Source organism: Aureobasidium pullulans (genome assembly GCF_000721785.1).
Source record: "Aureobasidium pullulans EXF-150 unplaced genomic scaffold scaffold_11, whole genome shotgun sequence".
Classification (NCBI taxonomy): Eukaryota; Fungi; Ascomycota; class Dothideomycetes; order Dothideales; family Saccotheciaceae; genus Aureobasidium; species Aureobasidium pullulans.
Window position 1 is genome coordinate 339069 of NW_021941031.1, and position 26913 is coordinate 365981.

The window sequence follows — 26913 nt, forward strand, 5'->3', positions numbered from 1 at the left end:
ATGCCGTACAAGAAACACAGAGTTGTCTGGAAAGAAGGACGGAGAGTGATAGAGACAAGGTTGGCGCCGTGTTCAGGGTGGGGCCTGCACGGTCCAAGCGTGCCTCTGAACCTCTCCTGGAAATCACCCAAGACCTTTATTCGGTTCTTGTCACACATCACGTTCTTTGCAGCAAACTAGACTGGAGCTGGAGACATTGTCTGACTGGAGTGTCGAAAAGATGTCATCGTTTCTAGCCATCCCTCCGGAGGTGATGGATGTCGTCTGCGACGTAGTGGACCGGGACGACTTGCCTGCTCTTCGTCTAACTTGCAAAGGTCTTTGTGTCATCTTCAGCGAGCCTTTCGCTCGAGCTTATCTTGAGGACATATCCTTGATATTCTCAGAATACAGTCTAGCCGCTTTGCTCAAATTGACAGCACACCCTGTGCTTGGAAGACAACTTCGCCGTCTGACATTTGGAACCCATTATCTTCAATACAAGTCCGATATGCCAGGCGAATTTCAAACTCGTGCAGAGGCACTTGAAAAATTTGTGAAGTCGGGAGCTCATGTTGATATGCTGTCCCGAGCATTGAAGAATCTTAAAGATCGCGAGCTCGACGTTACACTTGGTCTTCATGATGATCTTGCTGAGGTCACAAAGCCTGGCAGTGGTCAGTACAACAAGGTGCCATTCAAAAAGGCCTATGGATTTCAAGACTCCTACAGTGGACTCACAGACTACACGTTTCTGCAAGCAAATCCCGGACGTACTCTACAAGCCATCAATCTGGCTGCAGAACGAGCAGGATATGCAATGCCGCGGATGGAGATGAGTCTCTGCGATGGTGTATCTTTTCCTATCTGGGCAACAGAACGGAATGCTTACGGCTTCAATAATGCGATCGATGAATTCCTCTTTCAACCTAAACGACCAGGCGCGGGCATATCTACAGACTTGAGATTCGACAGAACATTGGACATCATTGGTCATCAACCATCCTTAAACACCGCATGGAACATATTCTTCAGCACCTATGGCCCACGTCTCGTTTTCAGCACCACATCCGAACATGCTCAAGAATACATCGAACCACTCCGCAGAGCGAGATTTCAATCGGACTTTGCCATGGATTGTGGCTCTTCTCTGGAATCATGTTTCGCTCTCATTGGTCTTCGCGAATTCTCGCTGCACAAGTGTTTTGTCGACCTAGGTGCACTGATGGAATTCTTGGGAGAACAACGTCGCACCTTGCGTTGGCTGGTATTACGCAATCTGTACGTCGAGTTTGACGATGAGGACGAGGACCCTGAGGGACATCGCGGGCCACTGGCTTTACTTCAGCAGCTCCGTGGTATGAGACTTGAGTTTTTGATGATGCAGGAGCTTATAAGCATACGGGACGAGACGAGAGTTATTGGCCCTCGTCTAGGCATGTTTCAAGGCGACAGGATCCAACATGCGCTGCAAACATACATCCAGCGGGAGCAGCTTATCCTCAACTTCATCGAGAACGATCAGCCGATACCCGATGCCCTTATCGACCCACAGATTCCGGAAATAGTCAGGGAGAGACTCTCATACTATGATGATCCTACCGCGATATAGGCCAAAAGAAGGATGCGTCTGAGAATATGTTTTCAACGGATCTGCTCAATCCTTTGTCGGTATAGTAACCCAAGTGTTTTCGCATGTTTGTATCCTTGCTTCCCTACATATTCTCATACCTACCTAAAAGAACAGTCTATCAGGAAGTCAACATGTTTCTGCTGGATTTTGCGTTTAGCCTTTTACTCATAGAAAGGAGCACTTAACTCAAAGAACACAGTCAGGTATATTCACGACTAGCTCTCGAGTCCAGAGATTCATGCCAGTATGTGAACGGCCAAGATAGGAGGCCGAGACAGCACGCACGGCAAAGTCTCGACACTGACCGCAAGCTCGGCGTCCATTACAAGGTGAACGACTCGTTGAATTCTAAACAATTCGACGACATCCACATCATCAAACGCGCGACTAAAAATGTCGACCTCTACCGCACAACAAGCTACTACACCCACCTACTGCAAGGGCTGTAGGGGCACCTTCCCCCTACCAGACTTCAACAAGTACCTGCCTGCTGACGTCGAGGGTGCTCCTACCGGCCGTACAATGGGCACCTGCAAGAAGTGCAGAGTACGTATACAACAACTTATCTTCAATCTACGTAGGACCACACTAACACCAAGCATTAGAAGAGGGCCGCTACAGCCAATGCCGCCGCCGCCGCTTCCAAGAAGAAGGAGAAGAAGAACAAGAGCAAGAACAAGCGCGAGACTAGCGAGGCTAGTGACGATGTCGCCGCCGAGCCCGAAGTGGCCGAAATGTCTACCGCCGAGGTAGAGGAGGCTGCCGATCGCATAGTCGCCCTCGGCCTCGAAGCCTTCGCCCTCGACGACAGCTCCTAAGTCTTCGTTAGAGCCCAGACGATCAATTGTATTTCTACGCCTAGTAGGTGCACCCTGATGTGATAGAGATCGTGAACATGCATAGTATCAACCAGAGTAAGCCGCAACGGTAATGCACTTTATCCGCGATCCCTCTTCCTATCAGGGGCTGTCGCATGCGTGAAAAGGCAAGATCATTTTTGGGAAGCCACAGATGGCCAGTGAGAGATAACCAAGCAGTTGCTTCCAATGGACAGATCTACGAAGCCCAAAAACACTGTGTCTTTTGACGGGCTCGCAACAGTGCATCGCTGGCGATAGGGAGTTGAGTTTTTTTGTACCTACATTGAAGACCTGTCTGACTGCCACCGAGCTCCCTGAGCCAGCATCTCATCATCAGACTCCCCTTGAAACAGCCCATCAAAACGCAAGGTCGTTTTCGAGATTCGATTGGTGTCCAGTGAGAGCATGCAGAGGTGGCACTCTCAACGGACAATTGACCGTATCCGAAAATCATTATGCATTTTGACGACTTCTCCATAAACTACGCCGGCGACGAGATCGGACTCTACCCCTTTTCCGTGGCCCGGAGAACCCCTGCTGTATATTTTCCTTCAAAGATCACCCATCGTAGTGGCCACGTCAAAATGCACGATGTATTTGGGATTGGGGTGGTTGTCCAGAGAGAGCGCGGGGTGTATTTACTCTCGATTGGCACACCGCACATGCAAGAAAGTATCGCGTATCTCGACAGCTACTCTTTGGTCCTCGCTGCCGATTGGAGATGTGTTCTGACTAGCTTGTTTCACTTTCTTACCGCATTTCAGGTACAGATATCTAGAAAAAGAGTCAGTAAGAAGGTTGGGGGACTACGACGGTGATTGCTTGCCTTTTTACAGGTTCCAAATCCTGCTTCGAAAGGCCTTTGAAGGGGACTTCGGTAAGTTGTCCTCTGTGATAATAAGGTTCCGATGCATGAATTACGAGATCGAATGTCTTCTTTGTCTTTGCTCCTTCATAGATTTCGACGCTCTTTACCAACTCGTGGGGTAGGTGTGGAATAGGATCTTTCCATCCATAGAACAATCCAGTCGGTAGCAAATAGAGGAAACCTCTCGATATTAGCTGTGTTATCACTTTCGAAGGCGTAGCGGCATCTCTTACCTTCGGGTTCGTTCACCTTCGTATACAGCGGTTGCAAGTTGGCGGGATCTCGTGTGCACATTATCTCCTTTTCCTCTTCGTTCCGAGTTTCCCACGTTGCTGATGAACTCTGCAGGATCAGGTTTAATAACATGTTTTCCATGTCCGCCCATCATAGATTTGTCGTCGAAAACTCTTTCAATCACATCTTCGGCAGTGTCGTACGGACCAGCATTCTCCCCCATGGTTCCATCAAGTTTGTGCTCCCGGGGTACATCCAGAACCATGAGTTTTGGAAGTGTCTTTGTTATCGTAGAAGCTCCGGCTGCAGCTGATGGTACAACGACAATCCGGAAGGCTTTGGCATCAACAGGAGATGGCAAGAAGATTACCTGATCTGTGTTTCTCGTGAGTAGATTGTGCGTACCTTCCTAGAGAATGGTCATACCTATAAGTGCGGAGTGAAGCATGTACGTGTCACCTCCAGCGATATCATCAGTGATCTCTGAAAGACGGATACTGTCTTGTCCGCCCTTCCGCCACGATCCGGACATGATCGCGAGATGCATGTTCTGCTTCACAGGAGAGATGCAAGAAATAACATCGATACCCAAGATGTAGGTACCACAGCCCATACCCTCAATCAAGGGATCGAAAGTGTCGATTCCTAACCTGTATTGGTCGAGAAACTTTCGTTTTTCCCTTTCCTCGCAAGATATGAACACCTTCTCCGGACCGCTGTACCGTAGTCTTTTGTCTTTGGAAAGGAGTTTGCCACCGTATCGACGTTTGAGAGCCGCTTTTGCATCGGGCTTCTCAAGCCAGTCGTAAGGAGGGATGTTTCTATTCAATGCATCGATGCAATCATCGTCTTCTCTCAAGAACGCGATCTAACCGCAAAGATCGAGAAGGACGTCTTGATCGGCTTTATTCGATTTGTCTAGGAATTGTTAGCATTTTATTTCTATTCCAATGGGAATTGACACATCGTTGTTCCTTACCAATCATCTTCTGGACGCGCTTTCCCGGACTAGGGATCTCCTCGAAAACATCTTCTACTTGCGTCGTCATCTCGAACATCCGAGGTCTAGTTCTACAAACAAACGCCTCACTCGAAGGTTTTCAATAGCAAGGAGGAAGGAACCCAGCAAGTTGAGTTCTTCGCTCCTACCATTTTTTGTGTATTTAAGGACATACGTCATAGCAGCCCTGGTCGTAACTCAGCCATCGCGTCGACACATCTCATCCTTGCAGGCATCATTATTGCTACCAGTGTGATTTCATCCCAGCCTGTCGCCAATTCAAACGGTACTCAAATCGACACAATACAGTGTTCCTGGCCAGAAGCTCCTATCCCCTCTTTCCAGTTGGAAGTCAACGACCTTCGTGAAGCCGATACCCTCGTAGTACCTTCATGCTAAAATCAGTCATGCGTCTTCTTTTTCTCATGGCCATACTTGCATGTTAAGCCTTCTATTGTTGCCAGCCCAAACGTCAACGTACAATATGTCTTTGCCATCCAATCGAGCGCGTTGTTTGAGGGCCTCAACGAGCGCTTGTCCTGCTCCTTTGTAGCGCCTGTTTGGTCGCTGGTCGGCAACTAAAACCTCAAGGTATATGAGTGCCTTGTTGGCATCTATGTGGCTTCTGATATCAACATGCTGATTGAGATAGTCGGGTAGACGTTGACGCGTCATAGCGGCCCCCAGCTGGACCATTCCCTCTGAGCGACGTGTCTCCGCAATCAAGAAGTCGCGACTGCCATGAAGTTCTTTTGTCGTCCCCTCGATGATATCTATCACCTCTTGCCTTTGACCTGCTCTTGCTGAGAGTGGCTGATTGCCCCACATCTCACCAGCTCCTATCGAGGCGAGGAATGGGAGTGTAGAGTCCCAAGCCGCCAGGATGAACTCTACGTCGTCGCCATCGAGGTTTGCTGTTCGTACATGAAGTTGCGAGTTCGCGTCGGCCATGATGCTCAACAATGTCTTCGGTGACAGTCGTGCTTGGTATCAGCTCCAGATCCAAGGCTCTGTGCACTTGGCCAATCTGATGTGACTTCCCAAAAATGAGGGGCTTCATATCGAGAAAATCATGTGATTCTGCCATTTCTATCGACCCTGTGTTGATGAACAGACGCGCCGTAAGACATGTCTTTGTCGTGGCCCCAAGATGGTATGTACATAATTGACTCGTGCAATTACTCACACGTTCAACGCGTCCGCCTAATTCTCACAGCACTCAAACATACGACTAGCGCAAGTGGATGATTTTACAGACCGAGCTCTCCCATGGTCTGAAATGTATTCTTTGCAATTTTCGCTTGGATCTCCCTATCCCGCGCGGCCCATTCTGGCGTCCATCCTTTAGTATCATGCACCCTGATGGGAATCCAAGACAGCCTCACAATCATCTCAGGATCTTCCTGAGGACCCCAACAACGCCAAACGTTCACAGCGCTGTTCAACTGACCTTTCAACCCACGTAAGCAAGGGTGGACGGCATTGACAAACTGTCCAACAGTCACAAAATGGCCAGCTTCAGCAACAATCTCAAGCTTAGGTCCTTGGCCAGGACGATCTTCGCCGCAGCAGTGGATAGCAACACCTTCGCTGTCGAAAATAGGAGGACCCCATTCTTCTTCATCAAAATCAACTGGGTAGCCATGGACTTTGTGTGTGTAGATCCATTCATTTGCGTAGTTGTTCAAGCTCTCGATGGAGACAACGATAGATGAAACCGCTGGGCAGTGCGAAGCCAATTCGCAGATACGATGCGTAGATGAAAATGGTTCTCCATCCGAATCCCCATTTGTGGGATCATCAAGAATGAGGATCGAGTCGGAAATATCATCGCTATTGAGATCCCAGCGTAGGCGTAGTAGGTCGGGTGAAGCGTGAGGAAATATGTCCGCGGCTAGAAGGCTTTCATAACTTGAATGTGAGGATGACATTTCTTCAAGGAGCTTATATGGTTTTTGATCGCTTGAATCGGTTCACAAGCTCTGTCAACTGACCTCCTCAGACGAAGTTTCTTGACACTTGATGAAGGAACCCTGATGGTCGTATATGTTTCGTGAGATTTATCGTTATATTGCTTGCCAAGAAGTTGCTGGCTCACCCCTACCACTCGCGTTCCTCCGCTCGCGCAGACTCGGCCGCGTCTCTGACATGGAGATGGCGGTGGCATAAGGCACGATTGGCTGTCAACGATAGCTAGCTGTAAGGCTTCACCGGTTCGACGCTCCGGAGATGATGTTGGATGAATTTCGACATCCGGCTATGCATAAGGCCTATCGAGAGAAAGACTTTGTCATTCGAAATGATCACAGCCAAGTCGTGGAAGGCAGAAGAAAAGCTGGTTTCATAAAGCAAAAGGATATTCAAAGCATCTCATGATTTCAGAAAATCGTCCCTTCAGCACAAGATCAAAGACTTAAGAATTCTCAAGAGCAAAAGAAATGCAAAACATACAGCAGCAGGGATTCCCACGTGGTCACCCACCGTAGTACTAATCTGCCGTTCAACTGCTTATGTATGGCAGAGCGGACGGGATGCCCAGTTTTCAGCTGACTGTGGCCGTATGTGGTAAGTTTCCAAATCTTTCTCAATATAATCATCCATGATTTTCGCGAAATTTCGAACACGGTCGACTGAGACCATCGACGAGAAGAAAGCGCATCACAAGACATAACGACTAGAAGATCAATTTGCAAAAAAAAACATCATGATCGCTAGAACGCATACATATAACACATCCAAGATCAAAACTCCTCCCAAATGCTCAATGATAAAAAGAACGTCCAACTCGCTTAAATTGAGCAATGCAACCCCTTGTACGCTTCACCACTGCCACGCCATGATCCGTCGGCCACGACTTCAAATCTGGCCTTGCAGCCTCTCTGTCTGACGGCTTGTACGCCACCCCCTCGTAGCCAAGGCAGAAGGTTCTTACATTGACTGACATCGAATAGTTGTAGATGAGGGCAGCCATCTACCACGCTTTCGACACCTTGACCTGTGACTCGGACACATCCGCGGACGGAGAGATACTCCAACTCGAGAAGATGAAGACCGATGCAGCGAAGACTTGAGTCGGAGACTGCTGAGCCGCAGAATGCAAGATCGAGATGTGTGAGGTGAGTAAGGCCTAGTGAGAGGACTTCGGTTGCTGTGTCCGAGAGCGCACAGCAGAAAGACTATATATGGTCAGCAATGTTTTGAGGATCAGTTGGATGCTGAACGTACCAAATCGAGCTCCTTGAGCCCTCGAGCGGCGTTCGCGATGCCTACGATCGCCTGATCGGTCAAGTATGTGCAGTCGGCCAGGACAAGCTTTCGCAATCGCGGGAAGTTGTACAGACCCCAGTGTTGGAAGCCTTGGTCCGTGACTGAAGTGCAACGCGTCAAGTCAATGCTCTCGAGTCGGTTCGCTGCGTGTGCAGCTATGTGTGCCATACTCCTATCTTGCACGTGTTTGCAATAGCTCAGTGTCAATCGCTTGAGCCCTGGGGCTCCAACAACAGTGCCCGGAACAGGCTGGTCTACCTGTGGAACCACTACATTACTGTTGCCGCGTTTCGTTGTAGGGCGGCGTGATGATGAAGCCACAGGAGGAAGCAAAGGCGCTGCCTGACCAGGGGGTGGCTGCGGTACAATCCAGCCAATAATCCGCGCTAGGAGATTATCACCGACTTTACGGCAGTTGCTGAGGTCAATGTCTTCTAGACGCTTGGCACGACTGACAAGGTCCAGAATGCTTTGGCCAGTGACGTCCCACACACTGCGCATCCTCCAGCTACGCACACTTTCGCCGCAGCATTCTACCAGTGCGGCGAAGCCGTCGTCGGTTACATGGAAACAGTTGTTTATGTTGACGTGCCATGCACGAGATCCTACAAAGGGACAAATGGCCTCTTTCAAAACATGATCTGTGACACGGCGATTGTAACGTGAGAGGTCGAGATCCTGAATGATGTGCGGACTTGTGGTAAGCAGACGAGTCCAGTGTGGAGAAACCAATCTGAGACGCATCAGATCAGGCAGATCAAGATTCTTGAAGACCTTGGCAAGAACGGAATCTGGGAGGGGGCCTCGTCCTGACCGGCTGGAGGGTCTTCCAAATACACTGGGGCGTCTGCTGATAGGTCGCCGGGTTTCGGATGCAGGAGATAAAGAAGAGAAGGATGTTCTCGGCTTCAAGGGAGATGATGGAAGAGCGCGGCCTGCGGAGGGTGGTGAAGGTTGGCGATGCGTGGGGTCGTGCATCACAGGCTCTGGGGAGGGAGGCGCTAGAGAGCTTCTTCTTGACTTCGCGCGCACATTGTCAATATCGATACTGAAGAAAGGATCGGGATCCATGGGTTCAGCTGCCACGGGAGACATGTCTCGTGTGATTGCGCTCTCGGTCTCTGTATTGCTGAAAGTGACCGTAGGCACGCTCTTCTTCCATTGATCTTCTGGCGGCAATGCGGACAAAGCCTCGACGGCAGAAGGGGCGTCTGGCAAGATGATATCTGTGTCTTCGACTTCTTTCAATCGACGTTTGGCTTCTTGTTCGACTTGTTGGCGCAAGTTTGACGACCAGTTCCGCCAAAGCTCATCTAGAACTTGACCTGTGATACGCAGGCACTCGACGCTATTGATAGATCGCACGGTAGCCGTTCTCTTGGGCGCTAGTGACAGACTGGTGACTTCGCCAAAATATTGGCCAGGCTTAAGACGAGCTCGTACACGCTGCACAGGTAATTGTTTTCCTGTCATCTCATCGGTCTTGTTGCCAGGAGTCTCAGTCACCACCTCGACCTCGCCGCGAACAAGGAAAAAGACGTCTCTTCCCTGTGAGCCTTGAGTAACGATATCTGTAAAAGGTCCAAATGAACATGGCTGGGCATTGACGCCTAGGAAATGAAGAACCTCGGCCGGCAGACCAGCGAACAAGGGTAGTTCTTGTAGAATTTGTCGGACAGTCAAATTGGCGTTTCCCAGGACACTGTTGGCGGCTGCTTCTGCAAGGCTAGGACTAGGAGACTTGCGACGCTTGTTGCTATCATCTTGGAGACCCACGTCCTGCATGTCGACATCGCGTTCGATAAAATCACGCGAGCGCTTGCGTAAGCCAGATGTGGGAGGTGCTGTGACGCGCTCCTTCTTCAATCGTTCGAGAATAGCCAGGCGCTCCGTGGCCTCGTCACGTATGGCGCGCTCGACGGTAGGGAAAGATGGCAGGACCTTTTGCAAGTCTTCCTTGTTCAGCTTCAAGACCAGCGACCGCAACTGAGCAATGATGGTAGCGGTGCGTGGGATGTCCATCAGAATGCCAATCTCGCCAAAGAAGGCGCCAGGCTTCAGTTCGGCATATGTACTCTCTCCATCTCTTGACGTGACTCTAAGCGATCCGCGGACCAGCCAGTACATGGCTTTGGCGTCATCGCCTTCGGTCAGGATGTATTCATGCGGCTGGAAGAGTTGCGGGCGCAGGAATTTCCCAATGGCAGCGAGGAAGGAGTCCGGGGCGGAGGCGAAGAGAGGGAAGGAGCGCAGGCGGTCGGTCAGCTCAAGCGGTAGGCCATGGATGGTCGAGGCCGTCAGCGGCGAGGAGCGGATTGGACGACTGGGATTCGATTCGTGGTCGTATGCGCGGAGGAGAGATAGGGGATCGCTGGAGGACAGAGCGGACGGAGGCTGGTGCCGACGCATTGTTCAGGTCAGGCACTTGCACTCGGCGGGAGAGGGGTGGATGGAAGCAGGAGACGAGCACGCGTGCCCAAGGTAGTACTGCGTACTTTGGTACGTGCAATGTACGGAGTATGCTTCGCAGAAATTGAGAGCTCGACTGTGCACGGGCACTGGTCGGCGGGGATGGCGGTGTAGCTGGATGATTGACAATTGCTGTCGAATGCCTGTGCCTGTGGTGGAGCAGCGGCCGTATGGCTTTGAAACAAGAAAGCGCAGAAACGGTGATGGCTGCTAATAGTCACTTCTGGCTGCAAGGCTGGCCATTTCCTTTCCTCAACGACCGACACGCTTCACGACTCTTGCAAGAGGGGCTGAGATGGCTATGACGCGCAAAGGGGACACGCTGTGGAATTGCATGATATTCTATTACTAGATGCTCTGAAGTAGTGCATACCTAGCTTCCGAAACGCCAGCTCGTCACCGTCTTTCTAGAGCTTCCATCTCACCGCCTTGGACGTCTAGCTCCATGCACCTCAACTTCCGTCGGTATCGTTTCCCCGGCTTCTGAAAGTCGCTCTTTCCCAGCTGTCCCTTCGCCATCACTCCCGATCTCTGCTCTTCGGAGTGACGATGAAAAAGATAAGCTGTAGGTGCGGAACGGTACGAGTGACTTCCCGGTGGCAGTTTCAGGCGCTGACGGGTCATGACATAAACCCAGCGCGCGAGTCATTGCCCAGATCGTCAGGGATCCACGCGCAGTTTCAGTCTTGACGCGCAACCTTTCGTGTTTCTTTGCTCCTTCTTGATGTGATGCTGGAGAGCCGTAAGTTCGAGCCTTTCTAGACAGAGCATGTGCGGTCCAACACAGCCATCTTATGGATTAAGATCTTATTGACTACCCGATAACACGTTTCGTCGGCCGGAGCCAAGGTCCTTTCCTGAGGCTTACTGACAGGCAGGATGCACGGGCACCCACACCCCGCACTGGTCGAAGCTTGATGACTTGTGGATTCTGCTGGATCGGGGTCCAGTCGAAGTGGTTGATGGTTGATGGTTGATCTGTGGGCTTACGATTTGTGAACTCCCAAACCATCACCCTGTCGCAGCATGTCTGCTAACCCGGACCCTTCTCCAACCCAGTCGCCCTCGATATCACTACCAGGACAATCGCGTCTGCCCTCTGCCTTAAGCCAGCCAGCATCGCTTTCGTCTGCGCAGCCTCCCGTCCAGTCATCGCCATCTGCATCATCGCTCCCGGTGCCAGCCTCCGCACCGCTACGCGACCCTCACGGTCGTGTCCTCAATCCTCGATCATGTGTGACATGTCGTAAGCGCAAGGTCAAATGCGACAAACTACACCCGTGTTCAAATTGCGCTCGCGCACACATCGAATGCGTCTTTCCCACCCCGGGAAGGGCCCCTCGTAAGCCACGCAAAGTCAGCGATTCGCGAGATGCCGAACTGCTGGCCAGATTGCGTCGTCTGGAGGGTGTCGTCAAAGGCCTTGGTGTAGATATTGCAAACCCTGATTCGCTCCCCGACCCGCTGCCCGAGTCCGCGGTAGAGGCTGCGCCTTTGGGGTCTGGCCCATCGGATACCCACGAAGCGACCCTTCCTACTGTTCGCGAGTGTCCAAATCCGCCGGATCAGACACAGACCAACAAGCACGGCAACGATGATGACGAGTGGGCTGCGAAGAATCGATACATAGACGAATCTCGCAGTGCCAAATTCGAAACCAGATTTGGCCGTCTGGTCATCAATGAAGGCCGTTCGCGATATGTGAACAACTCCTTCTGGGCCAACCTCAGCAACGAGGTAGAAGATCTTAAGGGCATATTGAACCAGAACACCGACGATGAGGGCGATGATCCGTCTCCAGTTCAAACTCTTCCCGATCAACACCATGGCTGGATCTTTAGTTTCAGCTCTCAGAATGTCGACCTCCTGTCTTTGCACCCTATTGCTGGTCAAATTGAAACTTACTGGAACGTGTACAAGGAACGTGTGGACCCTCTCGTCAAGGTCTTGCACATACCGACCATCGAGCCTACCGTTTTAGCTTCAGCTTCTCATCTCGCCAATCTATCGAAGAGTTTCGAGGCCTTACTATTTGCCATATACTACGGTGCTACTACTAGTCTTTCAGAAGAGGATTGCATAAACAAGCTAGGTGAAGAGAAAGGTCTTCTTCTGTCTCGCTATCGATTTGGTGTTGAGCAGGCTCTTGCTAGAGCAAATTTTCTTACGACCGAAGAAATGATGGTGGTGCAAGCAATAGTGATATTTTTGATTTGTCTACGCAGAAACAATGACGCGCGCGTCATCTGGACATTAACAGGTCTTGTCGTTCGCATTGCCCAAACTCTTGGTGTGCATCGAGACGGTCTGCATTTCGGACTGCCGCCGTTCGAGATTGAGATGCGCCGACGTCTGTGGTGGCAGATATGTATTCTCGATGTACGCGCTTCTGAAGACCACGGCAGCGATCCTACTATCAGTAAGTCTATTGCGTCTTTTCGTGGGTGTATAACTAAGTGAATCAGCCGAACAAGCCTTTGACACCAAGATGCCACTCAACATCAATGATGAGGATCTGGATCCTGCTATGACTCAACTACCTGCTGAGCGTCGAGGCTGTACAGACATGTCATTTTGCCTAATCAGGTTTGAAGTCGCCAACACCTTCCGTCGCCTCAATTACATTCCGCCTGGCGAACCTAGACAATGTGGAGATTTCTTTGCTTCAGTGACTCTCGAGGACAAGGAGCGCTGGATCAACGAATGCCACAAGCGACTTGAAGAAAGGTACCTGCAACACTGCGACATGACAGTTCCCATCTATTGGGTTTCTGCCACGGTCGCTCGTCTGATGATGAGTAAAATGTGGTTGATGATGTGCGTTTCCCCCAATTTCTTGTTACCTCTGTCTTCTAACGTGAAACACAGTTACCATCCTTATCAGAGAAAGGACGGCGGCAAGAGTCTTTCGGAGGAGACTCGAGAGAAGCTCTTCATCACAAGTCTGGAGAACATTGAATATTCACTACTAATGGAAACCGAATCGCGGACAAAGAAGTGGGAGTGGCTCTTCAAAACATACATGCAGTGGCATGCGCTGGCCTTTCTCTTAGGTGAGCTTTGTCATCGTACGACTGGAGACCTGGTCGATCGTGCGTGGTCGTCGGTGGAAAGATGTATCGGAGCGAACTGGAGAGAGACAGCTACGAGAGATGGCTCACGCAGTGGTCATCTGTGGAAACCACTCATGAAGCTGCTTGCCAAGGCCAGAATGGCGAGATTCCAAGCGATCCGGAAAGACGAAGAGATCAAGCAAGCGACGCCGCCAGGCACATCTCCGGTCATGCCCAAACCACGCATGGTTAGAGCCCCACTCAGTGCAGCGCAACTGTCTCGCTTCATGCGCCCAGCCGCATATGGCACACAGCCCTTGGACTCGACGGAACTCATGAACTCACCGAAAGGTCAGGAAGCAGTGATCATGACCGAAGATCCAATGGACATTTCGCTTTCAGCCCCAGAAGCTACGCCAAGCTTGGAGCAGACCACAATGGCCATGGACACCTCCTCAGGCAGCTCTTCACAACGGAACTTTGGCTCTTTTAGTGGTGCGCCTTATCAAGGGCCATCCCCTCAGGCGACAGCGACCAACAACTTCCAGGCGACGAGCCAACGAGCTCAAAGCATGAATGGCAACAACAACAACAACAACACCACGCCTCCTGCATTTTCACCACTCGATCCTGCAGCCGACATCGACTGGCAGAATTGGGATCAGCTTGTACGTCAATTCGGGCTTGAAGACAATGCAGCAGTGCTAGACCCAACAGCCGGCCAGTCTGTAAATTGGTCTGGCAATTGGGGCAGTGGAAACATCAGCAGTGGCGGCTGGTTCTAGTGTTGATGCCTGCGTGTTTCCTGTTCCTTTTGCTCGCGGAATGTTGTTGCATCTGATTTGAAGATATCCCCTCTCGTCACTATCGCTTCGCAGCCTCGACCGCTCAATTATATTGTATATTTATGAATCTCAAGCCACTTTCTCTATGTTGCATCTGACAGCTTTTCCTTCACAATTGCTATGGATTTCCCATGGTCAAACAATTTCCACATCATCGACCTGCACGTCTCTCCAGCTGTTAAAGATCCATCCCTTGTTTTTCAAGGCCTCGGCTTCCATCAACCCTTGCACATGCGCTTCTCCGAGTATTTTGTACCTCTTCACGCCTTCTTCGCTTCTCCCACACTCGCGAAGTAGATATGGCAGATAGCCTCCAACAAAGACCGCAACCACGTCACCAGGTCTGACTTTACACTCCTCATCATTCTCGCCATCTTGCTCGACATAACTCAAGCCCAGATGTCCGTTCTCGAGCACAAAGAACCTGCGTCCCAGAGATTGTGTGAGTGCTCTGGAGATTTCTGTCGTGTCGTATTTGCCAGCCAGACGGAAGACATGCTGTTGAGCGAGATCTGGTACAGCAGGTGCAAGACGGGTCACTATACTGGGGTCGGCGATGAATTGCTCGGGCGTAATCCCAAGCATCTTGAGGGCTTGAATTTTGGCGGTGAAACTGACGAAGGTTCTGGTGACTGATCTGGGGACCTTATCGCTAAGTTGCCATAGATCAAGCATGAGCGTTCGTGGCAAGTCATCTTTTCCGTGCATGGTTTCCGAAGGCGGTAGTAAATGCAACAACTCGAGGAAGAGAGTTTGGAAGTTTTCATCTGTAAATCTCTCTTCTGCGACGCTTCTTACTGGTGAGAAGATGTGTGCTTGTGCTCTGAGGATGCCTTCATCTGTGACCGAGAGAGGTTTTTGGACTTGTTGGACGCAGGCCGCGCCTTCCCATGTACGAAGAGCCATGCTAGGCCTTATTTTCAGCGCCACTACATCTGTTGCATCGCTCCAATCTGGGACCCAAGAAGGTAGATCAGACAAACGAGACGGCTTGCTAGGCGCAGGGATGGCATTCCAGAGAAGCAGGTCTTGCCTTTCGCTGATGATATACTTGGCTGCATCGATAAAGACTTGCTGTTGACTTTTGGTGTAGTCCACCTGCAGTGGCGTTTGAGGAGCACTGGCACCAAGCTCAATACGCTTGCTGGGCGAGGTGATCGGGAGCATTGAAAAGATGCGATCGCGCGGATCTGCGCACTCACTCTGTCGAGTTTGTTGAAGCATGGGAAGCAGTTCTAGATGCTGATTGTTTTCTCGCCATCTCCGTACTGCAATCTTGATGCCGCCTACAAGGGTGAGGTGTGTTGTGTTGCATTTGACTGGAAGTGTACCTCCGCTTGCTCCGATGAGGTTGAGACTGTCACTGTAATCAATCCACGGCATAGATGCCCCGTTTATTGTTACAATTGCTTCTTTTGCCAGAACGACACTGGTGATTGCATTGACGTGACGGAAGAAGGGCGATTCCGCCAAGGCAGTCGCGCACTCGACGATAGCAGTGTCTTGCAATCCGGTAAAGGGCAGAGTATTGGTAGCTATCATCTGCTGAACTCTTTGAATAATCTGCATCATCTGGTTGGGTCTTGCTCTTGACCAATTGTCCGGTAAACTCATTTCGGTTGCGAACGTTCGCCATTGTTCGGCCAGTTCTTGCAGCATTTGGACAGCCTGAGGACCATGAGTATCTCCATTGTCGACCCAAAGCCGTACCATCTCGGCATGTTGCAATATAATCTTCAACTCTTCCGCTGATTGTACCGCTTTGCTTTCTGTGTTTGTCGTTAAGCCTTCGGCCCACCACAGAGTTTCGGCCTCAGCACTCCTGAGTGCTCTTAAAGCATTGGCCAAAGCAGAGTCGATCAGGTACGGCTGATTGTCTCGAAGTATCTCCTTTTGAGTTCCGGAGCTGATGTGTGATATGCATGAGTATTCAGTCGTTGTTTCTGAGTATTCAGGCGTCGATGTGTACGATGCTGTCAATGTTGAGATGTGTATCTCGTCATCAAGGTTGCCTGGGTGCAAACGGACCAGAATCATGACACCATTCTCGATATTGTCATCAGACGCCATGGTCAAGATATGTAGGCAAGTATGTCGAGTGTTGTGACATGTCTGGCTGTGGTGATCGACTAGGGAGGTGTAAAGCTTGGACAGCGGGTAGAAGTTGATGAAACGTGACGAAACAGGACGATCATGATGACCATCAGTGACGTTGCCAACGCTGATACAGCTGCGGGTGTCTGCAACAGAGTCCCACGCTCTTGCCGCTCGTGTACGTTGCCTTCAAGATACCCTCATGCCCTGGTCCTCCAGTTCTCCTCGTGCTAAACTTAGTCGCCTTCACTCTCTAGATAGCGATATACAGTGATGTACTAACTAGAATACACGGTACTTCTAATCAGAAGCAGGTTGCCCGGAGCGAACGACTTCATGATGTTCTCCCTGTGGGCAAGCTCTATTGCCGGAAATCATTGTGCATCTTGACAACAAGAAAATTAACAAACCTCGGCACACGGGATGAAATTGGCAATTCATAACTTTCTCGAATAATCGTACCAAACTTTGGCTTTGATCACAACACGTTCAGGCCACTACAACAGAAGAATCAGAAACTTCCCGCTTTCCTTCAGACTCAGACTCGCTCTGAACAATGACATGTTGTGAGTCCAGCTCCTTGTCCAAGGAGTACTTGCCGATTAAAACACTTATGGTCAGCCCAAGCCCACAGATACCACACAATGTAGCGAACAGCATCCTGAATGCCCAATTGATAATCTCCTTCAACAATATCTTGTGCGGCGATGAGGGCGTGGACCGCAGTAAAGAGACATATACCTCAGCATTCTCTGCGAGTTCTGTCGAGAGCCCGTAGTGTTCCAGGCGTTGACGCAAGAAGTTCTGGAAGATCGTACCGCCGATGGAAACACCCAAGCACAGACCAAGACTTCTCATGAATGCAAACATGGAAGAGGCATATGCCACGTCTTTCGTGTGTGAGATGGCTTGGACGGCTGCGCTCAGCGAGTTCATCAGTAGGCCAAGACCAATACCTGCACATACGAACATGAAGACGTATGCGACAGTCGATGTGTCCTGGTCGAGTAAGACCAATGTACCGATGCCGAGAGTAGCAATCACCCATCCCGCCCACACAGCCCACTGGTAGCGACCAAGACGTGTGATGAGGACGCCAGTTATGCCGCTGATGGGTACCACAGTCATTCCTAATGGAAAGATGCACACCCCTGCCATGATCTCCGACATCTCTTTGACCGCCAGCAGCCAGAGAACCAGATAGTAGAGCGTTGCATAGACACTGAATGCCATGAGCATGGTACAGACATATGCAGCGATAGCCGACCGATTGTGAAAGAGTGATGTCCGAAGGAACGGCATCCGAGCAAACTTCATCTCGTAGATGATGGTGCATAACACTCCTGCTAGTCCGATTATGAGAGGGCAGAGTGTTGCAGCACTGGACCAGGAGTACTCAGTGCCACCCCAGCTGATGCCGATCAAGAACAATGTTGTGCTCGTGGTGCTCATCGTGATTCCTGCCCAGTCGATGGAAAGCAGTCGATCTCTGATTGTTGTCTTGGGTCTGGAGTACCGTATAATGAATGGCACTGTGGCCAACGATATCGCACAAAAGGGCAGGTTGATCAGGAAAAGCCACCGCCAGGTAGTCCTTTCAACGATAAGCCCTCCGATCACGGGTGCAATGTTGCTTCCGAGAGCGAAACAGAGCTGTAGATAGCCCTGGTATTGTGCTCTCTGGCGGAGAGGGATGATGTCGCTCAAAATGATCAAATTGAGCGATAGAATACCGCCACCGCCGATGCCTTTGACGGAACGACCGATGAGCATGCTGACTATACCGTGTGATGCGCAGCAGACGATCGACCCAATGGTGAACAAAATGATTGCCAGAAGAAACAGTGCTTGACGACCGAAGATATCTGATAGAGCAGCTATAGGTGGTTGAAAAACTGCCGAGGTCAAGAGGTACGAGGTCGCAATCCAGAAAGTCTGGGTGGTGTTTGTATGCAATGCTTTCGAGAGTGTCTACAAAAAGTAAGTTTATTGTTTTTCGCAAAGCTGATGTATGACATACCGGTAGTGTAGTCGTGAGTATAGTGGAGTCCAACGCCACAAAGAAGCAAACGAAGGCTTGCGTAGCTACTATAAGCTTGACTTGCTTGCTTGGTTTCCACTTCGGAGAATTTCTGCCATCCTCAACATTTTGTTGGAGGTTGGTGTCTGAGACGACCGAAGTGGTCCTCATTGTCACATGAGACTTGAGCTTCCGGAATGCCATAGTCAGGTACGATGGTATACCAAATGTTGAGGTACAAATGGATTTTGAAAGACGCGGTCGACCTCATGTTATATAGAAAGCAGCTGGGCTGTGAAGTTGCAAAGTGTAGTGGTACCGGTCTGTATCAAGAATCATGGCGATATTGATACGGAGCGTGAAGATACGCACCCAGATACTTAGCTAACAATAGTAGCTCCTGGTTCCTGAATTGTTTGAGTCTGATTGTCCCGAGATCGCGCGGCAGCAGCAACCACGGAGCCAGCGAAACACTTTTGCAGGTTGTACAATCTGCTACTGTTCCTCATAATTTTAGTGGTCAACGTTTATAAGCCCTGTATCATCCTTGATTGGGTCTGCGAAACTGTCGCTTGCATTTTGCCGATTTGGCATTGTTTCCGGGAGGATAACAAATTAAGGCGTACTAGATTCACATGAAAGACATTCATAGCGAAGATTTGTTGTCTGTCAGCACAATCTACATGTGTTCTCAGGCTGAGATTCGACTACTTCCAGCTGACGTTGAAAGAGAACGTAAATCCAACGGGAGTGGACGAATGAGACAGTATCAAGATTGGGGCCGATATCGACATTTCAGGCGTCTTTGGAAGGAGCTGAGCCCGTGCATGGAGGGAATGAGAGGGTTTGTGAATCGTGGCTGAAAGCATGAGATGGCTACGTGGATTTCGTCGATTAGACCTACTGGCACACATGCGCTCCTTCAAGGCTTAAGGATGACCATATTCCTGAAACCATCATGAGCTCACAGGTATACTCAAAGTGTGTCGAAGGCTCAGCTGCCAGGATGCGTGGCACTTCTCGGAAATCGCAAGGTTGTTCGTCAAATCAAGAGCGAACGGTTTATCTCTAGCATGATTCGCAAGGCTATCGGCTTGCTCTCGACTAGAGAGATTGGTCTGTGTCGATGAGCAAAAGAATTTGGACGTCGGAGTTTTGTCCCCTTCACGCGACGGAACATGCTTGGCACGCAAGCTCTATTCTCTGCTTCTACGAGTAAGGTAGTTCTCAGCATCTAATGTTTTCCATGCTATCATGTCTAATATACTGTTGCTCTGCAGGTGGAATGGTGCGATGAGTTGTTTGCGGGACAGAGCTGGCTCTCTGGTTGCTGCCTCCTGCCTAGCCGGAGAATACACAAGACAAAGCTGAGAATACTTGATCTGGTAGCCTGGTAAGTCTAGCGCACGACAAACTACACCTTGATATCTCGCACGACCACAGGCTATTCTAGGACCACTCCACAGTATACAAACGATATGCTTTACAGATTCTCGCCATTTGAAGAGTCATCACAAAACGCAGTACGACACTGTTTACACAGCCATGGTGGAGCTTTCAAGGCTGAAGCTTGATCTTGAAGCTTGACTGGCACGAACACAAAGCCACTGGAGCTGCATTTGACCAAGATTATGTTACAACAGATCATCCAAAATAACAGCCATCAGCTTCTGACCTTGGCCTCACTCTTTGACTTGTCCGAGTCGGCTTGTGTTTGCTCTCCAGCTTGATGGCTGTGCACATGTTCGGGAATGAGATTTATGGCTTTCACAGCTGCACCTCGCACAAGAAGCAGTCACTGGTTGTTCGCCAATCGATTACTAACTTGCACCACGTCGATCTTACAATTGGATGGTATACCGTTCGAGTCGATGCCAAAGATGCAACTTCAGTCGGCTTCAAGAGGAAGAAGACGGCTCTGTGCTCCGCGTGACGTCAGATTGCATTCGATCAACACCAACGCATTTTGCATGTGATTGAAGCCTTTCGTGCTTCCTCAACGGAACCTCTGTCACTTCATCTTACATCCTCACCTAGTACCTATTGTCTCGAGTCATCTCAGTTCTTTCGAGGGATTATATCCATGATGGCTGGACCAATCGATACGGCGGCAGCTGCCATCAACAAAATCATTATGGTCCTGTTTCAGATTTGGCAAATGGGCCTCGCCAAAATCCTCGCGCCCGAACCTCCACCACCTGGCAAGAAGCTTCATAGACCTCGTGTCGCCATCATAGGAGCTGGACTTACAGGCGTGTCGGCCGCAGCACACTGCGTCGGCAACGGTTTCGATGTCCAGATTTTCGAGGCTGGTCCTCGAGAACATCTTGGTGGTATCTGGGCTAAGGTGAACAACACTTCTGGACTGCAAATCCATTCCGTCATGTATCGCTTCTTCCCTACAGTTTTCTGGAACAAAGGCTATCCCAATCGCAAAGAGATTGTCGAGCAGATTGAAAAGGTCTGGAAGCAATACAACCTGAATGAAAAGACAAAGTTCGACTGCAAGGTCAACTCTGTCAAGGAAGACGATAAGGGACGCTGGATCGTCAATGACGACTCAAGCGAAAAGTTCGACGGAATCATTGCCGCCGTTGGCAGCTGTGGTGACCCGAAGATGCCGCACATCCCTGGTCAAGAGAAGTTCAAGGGACAAATCTACCACTCCAGCGAGCTCGACGGTAAAGACGTCAAGGACAAGACCGTCCTGATCATCGGTGGAGGTGCCAGTGCCATCGAGGCCATGGAGTTTACCACCAAGGGAGAGGCGAAGAACGCAAAGATCCTCTCACGATCTGAGAAGTGGATCATTCCTCGCAACCCTGTCATCGATATGCTTCTGTCCTTCAACATCTTTGGACAAGAGACCATGTTCTCGTGGATCCCTGAAAAACTGCTTCGCAAGTTCTTCTACCGTGACTTGGCCGACATCTCACCTCCTCCAGGCTCGGCTGGTATCTTCGAAGAAACGCCCATGGTCAACAACGATGTGTTGGAGCAGATCCGCTCCGGCAAGGCCGAATGGCTTCGAGGCGATATCCTCGAGGTGGAAGAGAACGGTATCAGATTCAACCGTCGTCAACAAGGTGTCCCTAAGAACGGCCCTGGACATGAGAGAGTGGAAGAGGGCGAGGTCATCATCATGGCAACAGGATATAAGCGCCCTAGCTTGAGCTTCCTCCCCGAAGAGTGTTTCAAGGAGCCTTACGCTGCCCCCAACTGGTATGTTACTCGATGAGATACCACCTCTAAACCTACTGACTCCCTCAAGGTACCTGCAAACATTCCCTCCGCAGCACAAGTCTATCTGTGCCAACAACTGCACCTATGTTGGCGGCATTGGCACGGTCGGAAACTTCCATATTGGTGTCTACACCCGTATCCTCCTGATGTTCCTCCTCGACCCTCTGACCCGTCCCTCAACTTACTGGATGGAATTTTGGGTGGACATGACGAGATGGCTCAAAGCTAGAGCACCCACAGGGGCCTTTGACTTCTTCACCTACAGCGAATTGCTGTGGTGGTTCTTCTTCGTGAGTCAGCCTGAGAGCTCAACTCAAAAGACTTTAGCTAACTTGATAAGTGTATCACCATCAACCCCTTCAGATGGAAGTGGGCCATCTTTGTGTTTACGGGCGTGGGCATTGGATTGCCATTGGAAGTTGTGGACAAGGAGGAGAAGATCAGAAATGGCCTTGGAAAGCCAGCTGATCACAAGACGCACACTTACTAGTCTAGCAAGCATGGTACTTGTAACATGTTCAACTCATCATACTCGAGTAATCCTACACAAATTTCTCGGACTTGATGCACATTTCTTCTTTCGCTGGGTTTGTCTGTTGTTGGGGAGAAAAGCAAGCTGGGTGTCACCCTGTCCGGCTGACCAGTTTTGTCCATCGACCAAATATGTTTCTGTGTCGTATCATGCCATAGTTCACATCAGCGTCAATCGTGCATATGGAGAGCGATTGCTATGCTTTGATAGTGGAGAATCTCAGTGTCTGTATCTTCCAGTTTGAAATTCCACAAAAGGCATGTGGTTTCTGCTCGAGATCAAGTGCAAAGTCATGACAAACGCAGAATGTCAGTCGAAAGCAGCACCAAACAGACTATACAGTCCAATATTAGCACAACACGAGCTAATGGTAAACTGTTCATCCTTGATGGAGAGACCGAGCCGACAATTGCTCTCGTCGGTAAGATATACTCGTTGCCAGAAAGAGACAGGGTGATACCCTCGACCATCCGAGAATGTCAATCACAAAATTTCCTTCCATCATCGATGATGAGCTGCTCAATTGTGTTGCATCTGGTTGTCGCGGTATGAAGGACTCTGGACTCCCTCTCCACCCACTCGAGGCGATTGATCATGTCACGCGCTGCTTGAGACAGACCAAACTCAACACATACCCTCACATATCATCATGAATATCAACAGCAAGCACGACACAAGTGACACGAGAGAATCCAGAACATACGTGATAAAAGAAGACTTGTATTTCCTGAGAAACGTTGAAGATCCGCTAGTTCTACACTACAGTTACTTCGCCAGAAACAGAAAAAAGAAGGAAAAGTATATCGCGACAACACAGAAAATAAGACACAACCAGTAAGCTCCCATATTCCATTTCCTTCTTTTCGTCGTTAAGAATGTTCCATATCCATTCTTCTTCGCCTCGTGAACAGTAGAAAAGGGTTGAAAAGCAAGCAAGCAAGACACATCACAGTGTGCCTTTTAGCAAAAACAGTGGCCCTGTGTAGTGGGGTTGGTATCGGGTGAAAAGCAAGGTGAAACAAAGCAGGAGTGTTATGCGGTGACAACTCTCCAAGCAGAAGAGACGGATTATTAACACAAGCTGGGTCAAGAGACTCAGACGCGAGGCTTCTTCCAGTAGTATTGCTAGAGAGATGGTCAGTATACGTGACAAGGTCAATAAGATGCAGATATGATCTTACCTTGTGTTGTTTGCGAGTGGACCTAAGCGGAGGTTTGGCGATGTTGACAGCAGCACGGCGATGCTCGTCAGTGTCCATTTCGGGGACGTAGTAGAACTCATCTTCCAGAGCCTTGCCAGCTGCATCCTTGCCCGAGCGAGCGATTTCGCCGACACACGGGATTCTATCCATGAGATCTTTGAGCTCTTCGGATGAAAGTGCCTTTTCGCCGAAGCTGCGACCACCCTTCATCTCTGCCGGCAGATTGTTGTAGATGGCTGAGATGGGCAGGGAGTGAATGCGGGTGTAAGCCAGTTGGTTGATGATGTGGTTCTTGACTGGTGACAGGTTACGTGTGGACTGAACCTCGACCGGAAGTTGGTTTGCAGACTTGAGGCTGATCTTGAGGGGAATGCGTGGGCGGTCCTCCTCTTTGCAGGTCGACTTGAAAGACTCAAAGCGTGTGAGGAGGTTGTCACCGTATGGACCGAAGGAGTGGACGATGGGGTCGTTCTCCTCGTCATTGTCGAGCAGCTCATCAGGTGCATCGGACGTTGTGGTAGACATGGACTGATGAACAGAGGCTTTGGTAGGTGTGGGTGTCGAACGGTCCACGACTTCCGGAGACTCTCTAGCTGCTGGAACTGGCGTTGATGAGGCAGGCAAGTCATCGTCCTCGGCGGGTTCGTTGTCCTCGTAAACATGGACAGGCGCTGGGCTGCTAGGAAGGTCGAAGGGGTCGGCGATGAAAGTTTCGGAAAAGGTATCGTTGACGCTGTCATTGGCATTGTCATGTTGGTTGGGTGAGGGAGACTCGGGCGAGCGCAGTCGAGGGAGGACAGGTGGAGGACTCGAGGCGATTCTCTCAGGTGCGGCACTGTTCTCTCTGCTGACGGATGACTCGATATCCCAAGGACACTGCTTCTCTTCCTGCGGCCATGTGAGCAAGACACGCGTTTCTTGCACGTCAATCATGACCTGCGAGCCCGGCTTCTGTGACACAAAGCTCTCTCCTTTGGCCAACTCGACCACAGATCCTTGGTAGTGAATCTTTGCCCCATTCCATCCTAGACACTGGACAACCATCTCGCCAAGAAGACGCGGTCCCTCGGGTGCATTGTACGAAGCCTTGACGTGAACGCGTGAAATAAGACGGTTAGCCGACAGCTGGTAGTCTGAAGAGTTACTCGAGCGGCCCATGAGTAGAGGGTCGCCATTGGAAGGCAGTTTGACACTGGGTACCGCACCCAAGGGAGCTCGTTCGGAAAGCGATGAATACGACGCGGTACGTTGCAGTCCTGGGACGCGTCGGTTCGGCGATGACGAGAGGATACCAGTGGCAGAGGTCGGCACAGGAGTAGGGTAGAACTTGCGCGTGTCGTCGTCGTCTTCTTGGAATTTGCGTTTCAATGCCCGAGGGAGGCCGCCGGGGGACGACGACAATGGCTCGAAAGCCGGTAGCAACGAGGGCCTTCTGACGGGTTCAGGCCTCTCGGTCGAAGGGAGGACCTTCTTGTCAAGCGACATCGAGTCCATGGTGGAATCAATGCTGTCTGTTCTGCTCTGCACACGCGTGAGATGCCCGTTCTCTGCTCACGCGTGTCCAGAACTATCGTATATCGAGTACAAGCCGGCGGGCTGTTTTGGGAGGGAACAATTCGATGACTGATTAAGAATACTCGGTATCAAGAGAGGGTGATGATCAATTAATTGAAAAGAGAGTGGTCGTGGGCAGTGATGCAGAGGACGAGGAAGGCCTTGCCAGAGGGAAGGAACGGACGCGATCAGAGTCGCGTCTTCGTTAAACGCGCCTTCCCTGCCAAAGCTTCCCGCCAGAACGACTTTATGACTTTCTTTTTTGCACTACTGCTTGCTTTCCCTTCATCTTGATTATTGAGAATCAATTGCTCTTTGTTCCAACTTCAATTCAGATCTATAAACTACTTGTGGCAGTACCTATGGTGCATGAAACAGACGGTTAATGAAGTCTGCACTAACCGTTGTGCATGGTTAAACATTTAACTAAAATGTACCCAAGCTTGCACCAACTTCATAAACCCTAATCAACCAGCCTCTTTTGCATCATATCGTTTGCAGAAAAATGACGACAAGAGCATCCACTCATATCTTGGTTTTGGCGTTCTCGTGTCTTTCCACAACGCGTCCGGTCAGCATACTCGTGTACCGGTATCTACCCCTGTCTCTCCCATAGCATACATTCTTTGTGCACATCAAATTACTTGTTCAGATCGAGCATTCCAGTCTCCACGACAGCAAGACGTTGATCGATAATTCGTTTCGATCGAGATCACATCAGCTCGCACTAACATGTTACTGTCGACAAAACAGTATTTATGCAATGAACAAATTATTTAATATCGACTGCAAATGATATCAAAACATTTTCTTTGTCGATGTGTTTCTGGAACAGTTGCCATGTCAATTGGAAAGAAGCGAGCGTGTATTCTTTGGAACACCACTACCATCGAATTAGAACGAGGAACATGTCTCGAAAGTCATCGAATTTCTTGTCGTGTTGTTGCGATGACTATTGTTAGCCAAGCAGGGAAATAGAGGCCGAGGACACGAACCGGGTTGCAACATGGTATGACATAGCGACATGATTTGTTCATAGAATGATGCTGCAGAACATTAATCTTCAAGTGGTTTTTACAAGTCCCTGCTTCTCTAAACATAGCATGTTGTTGCCTGGTAATTTATCTGGGGTTGTTGCGAGTCCAGACTTGACGATGTGATCGAATTGTTGACATGAACAAATAAAAATCACTCTGACGGCGGTCGATGGAAAAGTTTGGGGGGCATGACTTTTTTCTTTCTTGCATTCGGACATCAACGCGGGAGAGTGATGACATTTCTGAGCTACCACTACTCGCGATTTAGGCATCGGGTTGAGACGCCGTGATAGATCCCTCCTCCCCAAACGCCTAGTCCCTTGAGGTAACGAAGCACAACAGCCAAGATAGCAGTGATGGGTCGAGTAGTTTACTTCAGCTTCTTCTTGGGGCGGAGCTGGTTGGTGTGACCGCACTTCTTCTTGCGGCAGTTGGTGGCACGAGGGGGAAGACGAGCCTGTAGACAAGGACGTCGTGTTAGAAATATTCTTTATCATCTTGTTCGTTTTCCTTTGCCGGCTGTGTCTTGATGTCTTCATCTCTTCCCAGGTGTGTCGCGTGTGTCCGGCGGTGGGGGTGGGAGCGAGGCGACTTACGTAGCACTTGCGGCAGATCATCTTCTCGCAGTTGTACTTGGAGGCAAGGGCCTTGAGCGAGGGCTCGATGATACCACCACGGAGACGGAGGACAAGGTGAAGAGTCGACTCCTTCTGGATGTTGTAGTCGGAAAGAGTGCGGCCATCCTCAAGCTGCTTTCCGGCGAAGATCAGGCGCTGTTGGTCCGGGGGAATGCCCTCCTTGTCCTGGATCTTGCTCTTGACGTTGTCGATGGTGTCAGAGGACTCGACCTCAAGGGTGATGGTCTTGCCCGTAAGGGTCTTGACGAAGCTGTATAGCGAATACTGTCAGTTGGGAGTCCGTTTTGCGATTTGGTGTGCGCACGCGGCGGCTGCGGTTCGAGAGGCTTACATCTGCACTGTGACACAAATTCATGTTAGCGATACTCGTCAGATGAGCATAACA

General features: G+C 50.2%; 12 protein-coding genes across 12 annotated transcripts; 5 read left to right on the forward strand and 7 right to left on the reverse strand.

Moving 5' to 3' along the window:
- The first annotated feature begins 158 nt into the window (after nucleotides 1-158).
- On the forward strand, nucleotides 159-1798 carry M438DRAFT_32800 (uncharacterized protein). Its single transcript, XM_029903188.1, has one exon. It carries the CDS (start codon nucleotides 221-223, stop codon nucleotides 1589-1591), a length of 1371 nt encoding a protein of 456 aa, XP_029759616.1. The 5' UTR covers nucleotides 159-220; the 3' UTR covers nucleotides 1592-1798.
- On the forward strand, nucleotides 1799-2476 carry M438DRAFT_32801 (uncharacterized protein). Its single transcript, XM_029903189.1, has 2 exons — nucleotides 1799-2158; nucleotides 2218-2476. Exons 1-2 carry the CDS (start codon nucleotides 2006-2008, stop codon nucleotides 2428-2430), a joined length of 366 nt encoding a protein of 121 aa, XP_029759617.1. The 5' UTR covers nucleotides 1799-2005; the 3' UTR covers nucleotides 2431-2476.
- Nucleotides 2477-3357: 881 nt separating this feature from the next.
- Nucleotides 3358-4459, reverse strand: M438DRAFT_32815 (uncharacterized protein). The gene is made up of 3 exons (XM_029903197.1): nucleotides 4001-4459; nucleotides 3574-3949; nucleotides 3358-3521 (listed from the first exon to the last, which is right to left on the reverse strand). The coding sequence occupies exons 1-3, from the start codon at nucleotides 4185-4187 to the stop codon at nucleotides 3425-3427; spliced, it is 660 nt and encodes a 219-aa protein (XP_029759618.1). The 5' UTR covers nucleotides 4188-4459; the 3' UTR covers nucleotides 3358-3424.
- Nucleotides 4460-4565: 106 nt separating this feature from the next.
- Nucleotides 4566-5554, reverse strand: M438DRAFT_346384 (uncharacterized protein). Its single transcript, XM_029905664.1, has 2 exons — nucleotides 5014-5554; nucleotides 4566-4962 (listed from the first exon to the last, which is right to left on the reverse strand). Exons 1-2 carry the CDS (start codon nucleotides 5523-5525, stop codon nucleotides 4854-4856), a joined length of 621 nt encoding a protein of 206 aa, XP_029759619.1. The 5' UTR covers nucleotides 5526-5554; the 3' UTR covers nucleotides 4566-4853.
- Nucleotides 5555-5654: 100 nt separating this feature from the next.
- M438DRAFT_346385 (uncharacterized protein) lies at nucleotides 5655-6864 on the reverse strand. Its single transcript, XM_029905665.1, has one exon. It carries the CDS (start codon nucleotides 6503-6505, stop codon nucleotides 5825-5827), a length of 681 nt encoding a protein of 226 aa, XP_029759620.1. The 5' UTR covers nucleotides 6506-6864; the 3' UTR covers nucleotides 5655-5824.
- A 105-nt stretch (nucleotides 6865-6969) lies between these two features.
- Nucleotides 6970-7143, forward strand: M438DRAFT_32843 (uncharacterized protein; the record flags this gene model as incomplete). The annotated part of the gene is made up of 1 exon (XM_029903206.1): nucleotides 6970-7143. A coding segment is annotated over one exon (174 nt), but the record flags the coding sequence as incomplete, so codon positions are not given.
- A 113-nt stretch (nucleotides 7144-7256) lies between these two features.
- On the reverse strand, nucleotides 7257-10601 carry M438DRAFT_298550 (RNI-like protein). Its single transcript, XM_029901995.1, has 2 exons — nucleotides 7800-10601; nucleotides 7257-7750 (listed from the first exon to the last, which is right to left on the reverse strand). The coding sequence occupies exons 1-2, from the start codon at nucleotides 10248-10250 to the stop codon at nucleotides 7364-7366; spliced, it is 2838 nt and encodes a 945-aa protein (XP_029759622.1). The 5' UTR covers nucleotides 10251-10601; the 3' UTR covers nucleotides 7257-7363.
- A 547-nt stretch (nucleotides 10602-11148) lies between these two features.
- On the forward strand, nucleotides 11149-14246 carry M438DRAFT_32848 (uncharacterized protein). The gene is made up of 3 exons (XM_029903208.1): nucleotides 11149-12729; nucleotides 12776-13127; nucleotides 13179-14246. Exons 1-3 carry the CDS (start codon nucleotides 11337-11339, stop codon nucleotides 14146-14148), a joined length of 2715 nt encoding a protein of 904 aa, XP_029759623.1. The 5' UTR covers nucleotides 11149-11336; the 3' UTR covers nucleotides 14149-14246.
- M438DRAFT_32879 (uncharacterized protein) lies at nucleotides 13981-16440 on the reverse strand. Its single transcript, XM_029903220.1, has one exon. The coding sequence runs from the start codon at nucleotides 16276-16278 to the stop codon at nucleotides 14344-14346; it is 1935 nt and encodes a 644-aa protein (XP_029759624.1). The 5' UTR covers nucleotides 16279-16440; the 3' UTR covers nucleotides 13981-14343.
- Nucleotides 16441-16791: 351 nt separating this feature from the next.
- Nucleotides 16792-18526, reverse strand: M438DRAFT_397800 (putative efflux pump antibiotic resistance protein; the record flags this gene model as incomplete). The annotated part of the gene is made up of 3 exons (XM_029909325.1): nucleotides 16792-18273; nucleotides 18323-18421; nucleotides 18500-18526. 3 exons carry the CDS (start codon nucleotides 18524-18526, stop codon nucleotides 16792-16794), a joined length of 1608 nt encoding a protein of 535 aa, XP_029759625.1.
- Nucleotides 18527-20408: 1882 nt separating this feature from the next.
- Nucleotides 20409-22055, forward strand: M438DRAFT_375244 (FAD/NAD(P)-binding domain-containing protein; the record flags this gene model as incomplete). Its single annotated transcript, XM_029908562.1, has 3 exons — nucleotides 20409-21544; nucleotides 21594-21855; nucleotides 21906-22055. 3 exons carry the CDS (start codon nucleotides 20409-20411, stop codon nucleotides 22053-22055), a joined length of 1548 nt encoding a protein of 515 aa, XP_029759626.1.
- A 743-nt stretch (nucleotides 22056-22798) lies between these two features.
- M438DRAFT_366135 (uncharacterized protein) lies at nucleotides 22799-25002 on the reverse strand. The gene is made up of 2 exons (XM_029907852.1): nucleotides 23279-25002; nucleotides 22799-23222 (listed from the first exon to the last, which is right to left on the reverse strand). The coding sequence occupies exons 1-2, from the start codon at nucleotides 24791-24793 to the stop codon at nucleotides 23193-23195; spliced, it is 1545 nt and encodes a 514-aa protein (XP_029759627.1). The 5' UTR covers nucleotides 24794-25002; the 3' UTR covers nucleotides 22799-23192.
- Between the last annotated feature and the right edge of the window lie 1911 nt (nucleotides 25003-26913).